The sequence below is a fragment of the Stenella coeruleoalba genome (assembly GCF_951394435.1).
Source record: "Stenella coeruleoalba genome assembly, chromosome: 3".
NCBI lineage: Eukaryota > Metazoa > Chordata > Mammalia > Artiodactyla > Delphinidae > Stenella > Stenella coeruleoalba.
The window spans coordinates 147,452,791-147,466,105 of NC_137148.1; the positions used below are offsets into that span (position 1 = coordinate 147,452,791).

Genomic DNA, 13,315 nt, shown 5'->3' on the forward strand with positions numbered 1-13,315 from the left:
ACCAAAATGTTCATTGCAGCTCTAGTTACAATAGCCAGGATATGGAAGCAACCTAAGTGTCCATCAACAGATGAATGGATAAAGAAGATGTGTCACATATATACAATGGAATATTACTCAGCCATAAAAAGAAACGAAACTGAGTTATTTGTAGTGAGGTGGATGGACCTAGAGTCTGTCATACAGAGTGAGGTAAGTCAGAAAGAGAAAAACAAATACCATATGCTAACACATATATATGGAATCTAAAAAAAAAAATGGTTCTGATGAACCTAGGGGCAGGACAGGAATAAAGATGCAGATGTAGAGAACAGACTTGAGGACACAGGGAGGGTGAAGGGTAAGCTGGGATGAAGTGAGAGAGTAGCACTGATGTATATACACAACCAAATGTAAAATAGATTAGTGGGAAGCAGCTGCCTCACACAGGGACATCAGCTTGGTGCTTTGTGACCACCTAGAGGGGTGGGATACAGACGGTGGGAGGCAGGCGCAAGAGGGAAGGGATATGGGGATATATGTATACATACAGCTGAATCACTTTGTTGTACAGCAGAAAGTAAAACAACATTGTAAAGCAATTATACTCTAATAAAGATGTTTTAAAAATTAATTAATTAATTAATTAAAAATAAATGCTGGTATACTCACAAATGAAGAAAAAAAGAAACTGACATTAAAAAATAGCACCTTGTACAACAGCACCAAAAACATATGAAATAAGAATAATTCTAACAAAATATATGCTGAATCTGTATGCTGAAAACTAAAAAAGAACACTAAGGAAAGATGTCAAAGAAGACCTAAATGAATGGAGAGATGTACTGTGTTCATGGAAAGGAAGGCTCAATATTGTTCAGATTCCCTTCTCCCTAACTTGCTCCATGGATTCAACTCAATCTCAATCAAAAATCCCAGCAGACATTTTTATAGAAATCAACAAGCTGATTCTATGGTGTATATGGAGAGGCAAAGGAACTAGAATAGCCAAAACAATTTTGAAAAAAGGAACAAAGTTGGAGGACTCACACTACCTGATTTCAAGACTTACTGTAAAAATATATTTATCAAGACATTGTAGAACTGGTAAAAGATAGATCAACAGAACAGCACAGAGAGTCCAGGTATAGATACATAAATGTGTGGTCAATTGATTTTGCACAAAGATGCAAAGGCAAGTCAGTGGAGAAAGCACAGTCTTTTCAACCAATGGTGCTAGAAAACTAGATGCTAGGACATCCACAGGCAAAACAATAATGATAATAATGGTGAAACTCATCATACATTATGCATTTAATATAAAACCTAAAATTATAAAACATCTAAAACATATGACCTTGTGTTATGCAAAGATTTCTTAGATAAGCCACTAAAAGCACGATCCCTAAGAAAAAATGATAAGTTGGACTTCACCAAAATTAACTGCTTCCGCTCTATGCAAGACACTGTTAGGAGAATCAAAAGACAAGCCACGGACGGGGAGCAAACATTTGCAAAATATATAACTGACAAAGTACTTGTATTCAGAATGTAAAAATAACTGTCACAATTCAGTAATAAAAAAACAAATCACCCAGTTAAATAAATGGGTAATAGGTTTAAACAGGTACCTCACCAAAAAAGATAGATAGATAGCAAAAAAGCACAGGAAAAGATACTCAACTTTAGTCATTAATGAAATGCAAATAAAGCCACAATGAGCTACCACTTCCTATCAGAATGGCTAAAACAAAAAATAAAACTGATAATACCAAGTACTGGTGAGGATGGGAAGCAACTGGAATTCTCACACGTTGTCTTGGAGATGTAAAATAATACAGACTCTTTTGGGAAAGTTTGGCGGCCTCCCCTAAAGTTAAACATACACTATCATCTGACCCCCAAATCCTACCAACTATTCTTTATTGTCTCTTCCTCCAGTTCTTGGGTGTTTTCTTTCATGGTTTTAGGTTTGTAATCTGAATTCTGCCCCTTTGTTCTTTAGCTTTAATGGCCTTGGATTAGGGTTTCTCAACCTTGGCCCTACTGACTTTGGAAGCAGATAATTCTTTGTTGCGAGGGATGTCCTACGCACCGTGCAGGATGTTAATAGCATCGCTGCCCCTACCCACTAGATGCCGTAGCACCCTCTCCCCCGTTGTGACAACAAAAATGTTTCTAGACACTGCCAAATGTCCCCTGGTGAGCAAAAGAGTCCCTGGTTGAGAATCACTGTGTTGGAAGTCCTCACAAAATATCTCAAAAATCTCATTTGTGCCACATCACCTTCCATGTCCAAGGGCTCGCTTGGATAATAGGGTACATAACCATAATTCAGCACCAGTCAGGTGTTCATCAAAACGCCTCTGACAGCCCCATTCAAGGCATCATACAACTGAAAGGATGCACTAGCTTAGAAGTGTGCTTTTCAAGCTTGATGATGTGGTTTTCCAGGACAGAAGATGAGAAACAGCAGTTTAGAAAAGGGTTTGGAGGTTTCTGCTAACGGCACTGAACAGTCTTATACCACTGACAACGGAGGGAGAAAACAAAAGAACATTCAGAGTAGAGTCCCATGGAGCTACTTAGCAAAGGGACACCTGGACCTGCTCATAAGTAACCCCTGAGGACAGGGATGGACCAGCGCCACTCTGGCTGAGGTCTATAAAGAGAGGCTTTCTGCTACATGTCAGAAATCCTGCTTTCTGGTCCAACTGCACATCTTTGGAACAGTCCCTGGACTTGTTTCCCATTTTCTCATCAGAAAAAAATGATCTGGCTTTTAACTAAAACTTCTAGGGTCCTTCCAGGAATATAACTCTCTGATGTTACAGAGATCCAAACTATTTAAGAAATAGCTAAATTATGTTTAATGAGTTTTGCCTAGGAAGGCAGGAAAACAAAGAGTTCTGGAAAGATTTCCTTCAAGACTGATTGAATTTGTTTTCAAATTTAGATGATCTAAGAAGTAAGTTACAATTGTCCACTGAGTTTCTCGTGGATGTTAAGTGTACTGTGTGTATGGGGACTGAGGACCAGACCATCAATTCCATTCTCATAGAACACAATTATACATTTATTCTATTTCTATATGTAGACACACACAGTACTAGATTTAGTTAATTACTTGAAACAACAACGAAGAATAAACACGTCCCCATTCAACTAGCTTACGAATAATGATATTTCCTATATGCATACCTCCTAAATGCTGGAAGGTCATTAGCATGATATTTCATAACAATTGCTGTAACCATGAAAGAGGTCCCATGAGGCATCTCAAGTTTTACCCTCTGTTATTTTTGTATGTTTTCTATGCCTGAGATCACACCATGACTGGCTTTCTCACATTCAGTGGATCATAGGGAGATGGACAGGGTGAACCCTTCCTTGCTCTGAACTAATTAAAGTCAAGTCCACGTGGGTCTGTGTATGGTCTTCTTCTCCAGCATCCACGTGTGGATTTCTCTGATGCAGCACTGGGCTGGCTAATGCATCTGTGGATAGTTCAGAGCCCGCTCAACTGGGGGTCCTACTCATTCCCACTTTTGTCCTTCACCCCTGCTGGTACATCCTAACCACCAATCCAAGGGCGTACCCAAGACTCCCTGCTGGGCTTTGCCAGCAGCCCTCACACAGGTGACCTTTGTGATCGAAGGTCTTCAGACTGTGGAGTAGGCAATGGCAGGACATGGAATCGTGGGACACCTGGGGGGGGGTACCATGAAGCAAAGCCCTTCACTGGCCCCCACCAGCAAGAATCTCTAGACCTTACTTTGGACACTGATAATAATGATAATGGTAAGAATAACCGAAAGGGCCAGCATGCAGTAAGTGCTTACCAGGTGCCAGGCGCCTGGCTCTGTCATTTAGTCTCTATCCAGAACAGCGTCATGAGTGATCCTGTCATTACCTGCTTTCACAGAGGAGACAGAGGCTCCGTGAGTTGCAGCAGCTTGCCCGAGTTCAGAGTCGGGATTCAAACTCGGGTTTCTCTGACTCCAGGCCCACACAACCACTTCCCTATGATGCCATCCTAAAAGAACTTGCTTCTCTCTTTACAAGTGGAAAAGGCCACCTTCCCCCTTTACTCCCTCTGATAAAAATGTAGTATGTTCTCAAACTTCTTATAACCATGTAACATGCAACTCTTTCCCTATTGACAGCCTCTTACAACAATGGCAAATCTGAGGACAGGGGCTGTGTGTGATTTGCTCATCACTGCCTAATACAGGGGTGACAAACAGTAGGAGCTCTAAAAATATATACTGATTAATTAAGTAACAAAACCCCTGCAGCTAGCTCTGGGAACCGGAAGCAAGCACAAGCCGCCTACACTTCGCCTGGCTCCACCGTGAAGCAGGTTAAAGCCAGCGGCTCTGTTCAGTCAGCGAGCCGGAGTCCTGGCGGCAAGAATGCCTCATGGGAGGACAGTGACAGGGTCACAGTCTTAGCAAACGGCAGAAGCCAAAAGGGCAAAGAGGTCAAGCTTTTTCTTTCCATGAAAACGTTTTGAAGAAAAACACCCAGGGAAAAAGAAAACCTAAAAACTGAATCTGAGTAGAAGCCCAAGTACCAGATCCTACGCACTGCCTCAGAATTCACTGACAGGCTTGAAAACCCTCCTAGAATGCTGCCAACAACAAGAACGTCCACCTTTGTTAAAGGTCGGTGCTGGCCAAGGGCGAGGAACTCCGTGGCGACCCCTCACACCTCCCCGTCCCAGGCACCTCCTCTTTTTCCCACTTTTAAAGTCCCCACAACTCCTTCCCCCACCCGCACGTACAAAGGGTGCGCGCATGTGATGGGGTGAGGCGCCAAGAGGAAACTGGAATCCACGGGGTACTTGTTCTGGGGCAGACACTGGGTGCTTCTCATTTAATGCTCAAAATATCTGAGAGGAATGCACGGTAAACAGCACCGAATCAAACAGCAAACTCCTGCCTCTGACTCACCTCCCTCCGTGATTTGGCCCCTCTCTACCTGTCTGATTTCATCTCGTCCAAATCTCCCAATCGCTTCCTAAGCTCCTGCCACACTGATCATTTTTTCAGTTCTTTCCAAGCTCTTTCCCACACCTCAGGGCCTTTGCACATGCTGTTCCACCCTCCTAGAAACATCCTTCTGGTCTCAGCCTAAATGTCACATACTGATCTCTCCGTAACTTCTCTAGTTAACCAACCTATTTGCTCTCACAGCATCTATGCAATGGGCAAGTGTTTTTTTATTTGATGTTGTGCTTTTTTTTTTTCTGGTTTCCCTGGCAATTAACAACTCCTTGAGTGTAGGGACCCTATCTATTTTGTTCATTACAGTATCCCTGGCACCTCCTACAGTGCCACACATGTAGATATTCAACAGAACAGTAGCTGAATAACTCTCACTGTGACAGAAGGCAGCCAGAACTCAGGCAAGAACTCAAAAAATATTGCTGGCTCGGTTCCCGACCACCACAATAAGGCAAACATCTCAATAAAGCAAGTCACGTGAATATCTTGGTTTCCCAGTGCATAGAAAAAATTATCTTTGCACTATACTGTAGTCTGTTAAGTGTGCATCAGCATTATGTCTAAAAAAAAAACAACTGTATATAACTTAAAAAATATTTTATTGCTAAAAAAATGCTCATCATCATCTGAGCGAGTTGTAATCTTTTTGCAAAAGTAACATCAAAGACCACTGATTACATATCACCATGACAAATATAATCATAATGATAAAGTTTGAAATATGCAAGCATTACCAAAATGTGGCACAGAGACAGGAAGGGAGCAAATGCTGTTGGAAAAATGGTGCAGAAAGACTTGCTCAACGCAGGGTTGCCACCAACCTTCAATTTGTAAAGATAAGAAAACACAGTATCTGCGAAGTGCGTTAAAACAAGGTCTGCCTGTAGCTTGTCCAAAGCCCAGCAGTTCGCTTTGAGCCACACAGCCAAGACCTGGAACCAAGTCTGTGCTCCCAGCATTGGAGCTGGGGATGTGCTTAGTATCAGCTTCTCCCTCCTCCCCTCCACACATCTCAGCCCACTGGCCCATCTCTCAGCAGGAGGTTCAGGACCAGGGTAAGCCAAGGCACTCACCTCAGGCACAAAAGGGAATGCCAAAAAACTCAGTGATCAAGATAAATACAATTTTAAAAACTCAAAATTCATGCAAAAAAAAATTATGAACAAAATTCAAATACAGACAGGGTCAAGTCCTATACTTGCAGGGCTCAGCCTCATCGCCTCACACTAACCCCAGCCCTGTCGGATCCTGCCTATTTTATTTTATTCTATTTCATTTATTTTTGGCCACGCCACGCGGCACGTGCGATCTTAGTTCCCCGACCAGGGATCAAACCCGCGCCCCCTGCAGTGGAAGCACGGAGTCTTAACCTCTGGACCGCCAGGGAAGTCCCCTGCCTCTGTTTTAAATAGCTGATATTCTGTTCATCATGAATATTTTACATGAATTTTTATTTTAAAACACTGCATCAGAATATTATTTATGTTGATTATGGAGTTTTTTGGCACCTCCTTAAATTCTGTGCCCTAGACAAGTTGTCTCATCCCAGCCCTGGCCCTGCTCAGCCAGCCCGTGGCCCCGGTTCCCACAGGCAGCCACCGGAAGGCCCTTGGATACACCAAGTGTCATGTCCGTCACAGTCAAGTCTAGGAGCTGGGTTCTGAGGTCCCCGAGCACCATGGAAGCTGTTCACCTGCTGCTCCCATCTGGAGATTGGGAAGCAGCCTTGATCGGTATACCTGCCCCAGGGCTTCTACCCTCCTCGTCCCCCTCCTTCCTCCTGAGAGTTTAGGAAAGAAAGTCTGTCCCAGCTTCCCAGTGTCTGGCTCCACAGGGGGAGGTGTGAGCTGCTCTCTGGGACCCAGATGCCCTTCCCTGGGCAGGCTGAGAAATACGCCACCCTTCCCTTGTCTCAGGACCATCTACCTCTTTGCCACCTCCCACTTCCCCTTCCAGCTGGATGGGAAAAGAGGGAGAACAGGCACATAGGTCCAAACTAGGGGGCTGCTGTTCTGGGGGGAGGGAGAGTAGGGCATGGAGGACGTGTGTGCACCCATCCGGCACCCACGGCCCCTCTGGAGACAGCATCTCAAGTTTCCCTGAACTGCTATCCCTTCCTTCCTCCTGCTCTTTCAGCGAGGGCTGCTAAGCTGGGGGGATGTACAGGAAGCTGCCTGAGGCCGCATGGCGAGGGCCTGCCTGAAACCAAATCCACACAGAGGAAAGCAGAGCCCAAATGACGGGGAAGGGGCTCCTACTGCCACAGCGGGAGGGTGTAGACCCAGACATAGCTGGATGTGAGCTTTTCATGCATACAAGCTCCCCCCAATTCCCTCTGTTTCTGAGGCCAGGTTGAGTTGGGTTTTGATTACTTGCAACTGGGAGGGTCCTAATCCTCCTAGACACCCCTGCTTCCACCCAACACGTATTCACCTCCTTCTTCATCAGCTTGAGCTGCTCCTGGAACTTGGCGTAGTCCCTCTCCTGCTCCAGGCGGATCCGCTTGGCCTCCTCCCGGCGGCGCACAGCATGGTCTTGCTCCATCTTCTCCACTTGTTGCTTTTGCTGACGCTCCAGGTTCTCCAGCTCTGTGTCAAAGAACTTCTTCTTGGCCTGGAAGGAGCAGAAAGGGAAATTCAGGAAAGTCACCTTATACCTGGGAGGGAGATGGGGAAAGCCCAGGGCCCGTGCTCAGACCTGGGTTTGAATCCCAGGTCTACCACCTCTTTGCTGTGTGACCTGGGACAAGTCACTGAACCTCTCTGAGTCTTTTTGCTCATGTGCAAAAGGAAGACCAGACCATCTACCTCACAGGGTTGTTGCATGGGGATCAGTAAAGGTTATGGCCCCTCTAGAGATCCTCCTGCGTGACTCAGAGGAGCATCGTGACCTTCATGCAATGCTGTGTTTATAAGTCAACGCCTAATGAGATCAGGAAACAGAGGAATTGGGCAATTGTCGTGAATTATTCTCCATGCCCAATCATCCTCACTCTGCAACTTCCGCTTAAAGAAAACATGGAAGCAAGAAGCCCTATAGGGACCCATCTTTTCTCACGCTCACATTGATTTCTTGTTCAAAACGTTTGTGCATCTGCTCCAGCTGCAGCTCATGCTTGCTGCTCAGCTGGGTCTGGTTCCGATGCTCTTCTTTCTGGAGCAGCCGAAGTTCTCGGAGTTCCTGGCGCCTGAAGGGTGGAAGGATGTGGACATTTCAGTCAGAAACTGCCCTCAGTGATCATGTAACTCATAGCTAGGGACACTGAAGGCTGGGGCGTGGAGAGGCGTCACACAAGACTGGGGTAGAGGCATGACGCGAACTTAGAACTCAGACTTTATTGGACATTTATTGACAGACAGAACATTAATAATTTTAATATATAAAGGGTGCTTCCAAATCCATAAGAAAAACAGGAATATTCTAATTTTAAAAAGCGGCACAGAACATGGACAGACATGAAACAAAAGACAAAATCTTTAAATTAGCTAGGTGGATATGAAATACAAATTAAAAAGAAATAACATCTTCATTAAATAAGCAAGAATATAGGGGGAGGACAATGCAATAAGTCTCTGCCTTTTGACATAGTAGCTTCCAGTTCTGGACACTGATTCTAAAGAGATATTCATAGATGCACAACAAAATTGAATAAGGATATCCGTAACAACGCTATTTATAATAGTACAAAATTAGAAACAAATGTCCATCAATATAGTCTAATTAAATATGTCCATCTGATGTAATTTTATACAACCATTAAAAAAATCAAGTTCTCGGAGATATTGAATTACATGGAAAAAAAAATCTACGAAAAATGCAGCAATTCTTTATGAACAGATAGGGATGGATCCCTGAATGAAAAAAGCAAGGTGTTGAAGAGTGTGGGTCTCTTATGCTACCTACCAACTGGGTGAAAAACAAAAAGGACCCTATATGTGTGTGCACATGTGCATGTGTGTGTTTACTTTCCTATTTAAACACTGAGTGTTTCTGGAAGGATTACACTGTAAAATATTAACACAAGGAGGGGAGCTGGATGGCTGGCAGAAAAGTGAGAGAGGGAAATTTTTCGCTGTTTACCCTCTTTTTCTTGTCGAGTTTTGAACCACGATATTACCTATTCAGAATGTAAATACAATAAAAATTTGACCCCAACCACACAGTATACCTTCATTTGGTAACATACCTATTGTCACTGTGTATATGTGTGTACACAGAAAAAATACTGGTGGGATAAACCCCACCAACTGTGTTTCTTTCTGGGCAAGTCCATTAAAACTTGATATGTATCATTTATGGAATCAGAAAAGAAATTAAAATGATGCAGAAAGAACTTGGGCCTCTTGACTGTGAAAGGGGGGCGGTTCCCTGGCAGCCCGTGTCCTATTCCAGTCCAGTGTCTGCAGCCTGTACCATGGCCACCCCCGCTGTGGGGCTTTCCTCACAGCTCTGAGTGGAACAGCTGCAGGAGGAGAGGCCTGCAGGCTCTCAGGGGTCGGGGGGCCTTATTTGAATCTTAGCTCAGCTCACTTTCCCTTAGGCAGTCGCTCAGTCTTTGCAGGCTCTGTTCCTGCATCTGTAAAATGGGGAGATAATCTTTACCTCTCAGGTTCTTTAAGGTTACATGAGATGATACCTGTAGTGTCTGTCTGGCACATGGCAATCACTCCCCAAGTGGTAACTTCTCGAATGATAACGAGAAGAAGAGGTAAAGGCTGCCCAGTCTCTGGGAAAAGCCAGAAATGCTTTCTAGAGGCACAGAAGAAAGCTTCCTTGGGAGCCTCTGCGTTTGGGAAGAGAGGAGACAGGAGGTGATTGCTGAGAGCTGACGAAGAGAGGGAGACCCTGACACAAGAGAGACTAAGGCTCAGAGAACAATTGACCAAAAAACGAACAGAGAAGGAGGTAAGCAGCCAGGTTCTGACATCTCCTCCTTGACCAACCTGAGTTCTCACAAGGGAAAGGCAGGCAGACACAGGCTTAAGAAGGAAAGAACCAGCAATCTTAGGCAAAACCAGAAGGAACTCTGACCTAGCAGCCTCAATCTGTGAGAGCAACCATTCGGTGACACCATTCAAAAGCCTACGTGTCACCCGATTCTCCGGAAACGCTAGGATCCAGGTACGACCAGGGACGTGGGCCAGAGCCCGCCAGAGCTCACAGCCTGGCGGCCTGGCCACATTGACAGGACGTGCGGACCTTCAGACCACAGCAGGCAAACAAGCAAAGCCTTGTTCTTTCACCGTGGGCACCTCTTCTCCACCGCGGCTAAATCTCACCTTTCAAACCTAAGTGGTACCCACTCCTCTGCTTGGGAGGAAGGTGGAGGCTCAGTGCCAGGGCCAGAGGCATCGCTTCTAGACGGGGTGTGCTGGGTCTGGAATTTCAACCCCAGGAACCTGAACTGCCCAGAGGGGAGGTGATGGAAAGGAAACGGAGCCCTTGGGGTCTGAAGAGTGAGGAGTACAGGTCACCTCCCAGGTGACCATTAAAACAGAAGGTGGTGTCATTGTCCAAGAGCAACCACACCCACCCCTCCCCCAGCCTCACGCCTCTCCAGCGCACACAGATGAGGACACCAGTGCGTGCGTGCGTGTGCGTGTGTACACGCATATGCGTCCACGCGGAAACTCCACCAATGAAAAGTCTGCCTCTCATCCCCCTGGCTCCTAGAGGGCAGAAATGCCCCCAGCCATCCAAAACTGCTTATGTTTGGCTTTGAGATGTCTGTGTTTTTTTTTCTCCTTTTTATTTTATTTATTTATTTATTTTTACATCTTTATTGGAGAATAATTGCTTTACAATGGTGTGTTACTTTCTGCTGTATAACAAAGTGAATCAGCTATACATATACATGTATCCCCATATCCCCTCCCTCTTGCGTCTCTCTCCCGCCCTCCCTATCTCACCCCTCTAGGAAAATCAGGCCTTGTTTCTTTTTTTTTTCTTTTTTATTTATTTATTTATTTATTTTCGGCTGCACTGGGTCTTAGCTGCGGCACGCATGTGGGATCTAGTTCCCCGACCAGGGATTGAACCCGGGCCCCCTGCATTGGGAGCGTGGAGTCTTAAACACTGGACCACCAGGGAAGTCCCTGTGCTTTTTAAAGATATGAATGTGTTTGATATGTTAGAGATGTCCTACAAATCAATCATGAATTTAGCCTTCAAAGGCCTGGCCTCAAGGGAGATTCGTGGGTCCAAGGCCTCCCTCCCTAACTGTGAAGCCCCTCACCCCCACCCCTTGCAGGCCCCCAGCAAGCTTCCTGGTCCAGTGGAAGCCGGGTAGAATCCTCACACAGACAGAGCTTCTCACCTGGATGACCTGAGGCAGGTAAGTTCCCACCAAGAAACAGTTTCCTAGGGCTTCCCTGGTGGCGCAGTGGTTGAGAATCTGCCTGCTAATGCAGGGGACACGGGTTCGAGCCCTGGTCTGGGAGGATCCCACATGCCGCAGAGCAGCTGGGCCCGTGAGCCACAACTACTGAGCCTGCGCGTCTGGAGCCTGTGCCCCGCAACAAGAGAGGCCGCGATAGTGAGCTGCCCATGCACCGCGATGAAGAATGGCCCCCGCTCGCCGCAACTAGAGAAAGCCCTCGCACAGAAACAAAAACACAACACAGCAAAAATAAATTAATTAATTAATAAACTCTACCTTAAAAAAAAAGGTTTAAAAAAAAAAGAAACAGTTTCCTAATTTACAGAACGGCCGAGATAGGGTCTCCCTGAGGAGGGCTGTCAGGGCACCTGAGCGCCTTAAAAGTGCAAAGATGGTTCTTAGCAAACAGCTTTGCCTCACACCCTCCTCCCCACACCAATCCCTTCCAGTTTCATGGGTTTTGCCTCCAAAATGCATGCTGCATCCAACCACTTCTTCCCTCTGTCTGGCCACCATCCTGGCCGGGGTCCCCCTGGATCCCTGCCTCAGTCCTGCCCCCTCTACGCCCAGACTCATACGGCAGTGGAGCTGGCTTTCAAAAGGGATGTTACCGCTGGTCACTCTCCACCTGCTTCACTCCAGCTACACTGGGGATGAAATCCACACTCTTCCACCCCTGCCCACGGGCCAACATGACCTTGGCCCTGCAGGTTCCGGGACGGCTCCTTATCCTTTCCCTCCCACCTTACACTCCACACTCCAGCCCTGCCCTCTCAGGTCCCTAAACAAGCCACGCAGTCAAACGTCAGGCCTTGGCCTTGCAGTTCCCTCCGTGATCCCCCGGCTCTGCTCGTGGCCAGCTCCTCTCAACCTCCTGGCTCTGCTCAGGGGATTTCCCACAGAGCGGCGTCCCCGACCCCGGCCCAGGGGCTCACTATCCTTTCACCCATATTATTCCCTTCACAGCATGTACCACAGTTGGGAATTATCTTGTGTGCTGTTTGTTGGCCCATGAGGTGTAAGTTTTACAAAGGCAACAGCCTCAACTACCTGGGTCACCACCATGTCCCCCAACCTGCTGGGGGGTATGGATACATGGGTGAATGGCTGGCTGGCTGGAAGGGAGGGTGGAGGGCTGGGTAGGTGGGTAGGTGATGGATGGGTGGGTGGATGGATTGGTGGATGGGGGGTTGGGTGGGTTAGAGAATGCAGGATCTCAGGCAAAGCCAGCTTCCTTCTGTGTCCCTGATCCCACACTTGATGCTGTAGACAGACAAACAGCTCTTGCACCAGGAGGACCCACGCCCATCCCTCTCACCGCATCCCCACCCTATCACCACCATCAGCGGCCCTTCCCGGGCTTACCTGAGAAATCTCATCTCCTCGTCCTTCTTCTCATCGTCACTGATGATCTTGGAGGTGGTGATGCTCACCTCCACGCCGTCCACCACAAACTTGCGTGTCCTCTTGAGGGTCTTATTGTGCAGCCTCGAGTTCTGGCCGGGGCAGATCATCAGGCAAAGCTCAGCATCACAGCTACGAATCCACGGGCGACACAGAGGGTGCAGCCCACAGCCCTCCTGGCCCCAGAGCCTCAGCCCCGTCCAGGTAGGAGGCGACTGTCCATTGTCCCCCTCTTGCCTCAAGCTTTTCAATGGGGGGAGCGGGCCCTGAGTGTCTGACGCTGGGCCCTTTCCTCTCCCTGATCTCGCCCTTCAGACACAGCCCATCCCCTGCTCGCTGGCTGCCAAGCACTCTCTCACACACAAGACGCGGCGTCAGAAAGAGCGAGCTGGGTTCCAATCTTCCCTCTACCACCTACTGGCTCTGTGACCCTGGGCAAGTCCCTTGGCCTCTCCGAGTCTCAGCTTCCCCGACCTGTCAGAGGAGGTTCCAAAGGTGCGATGGTGGTGGGGCATACAACACCACCCGGCTCGTGGCAAGGGTT

The 13,315-nt window shown here is 47.0% G+C and overlaps 1 protein-coding gene across 2 annotated transcripts in view; it reads right to left on the reverse strand.

The window, feature by feature from the left end:
- STK10 (serine/threonine kinase 10) overlaps nucleotides 1-13,315 on the reverse strand; it is a 121,222-nt gene that overhangs the window by 25,151 nt on the left and 82,756 nt on the right. For both annotated transcript variants that reach the window (XM_079917028.1, XM_079917029.1), the window contains exons 10-12: nucleotides 12,733-12,863; nucleotides 8,052-8,175; nucleotides 7,422-7,601 (exon numbers count right to left, since the gene is read on the reverse strand). In XM_079917028.1, coding sequence (XP_079773154.1) covers nucleotides 7,422-7,601; nucleotides 8,052-8,175; nucleotides 12,733-12,863 — 435 coding nt within the window. The remainder of the gene's footprint in view (nucleotides 1-7,421; nucleotides 7,602-8,051; nucleotides 8,176-12,732; nucleotides 12,864-13,315) is intronic.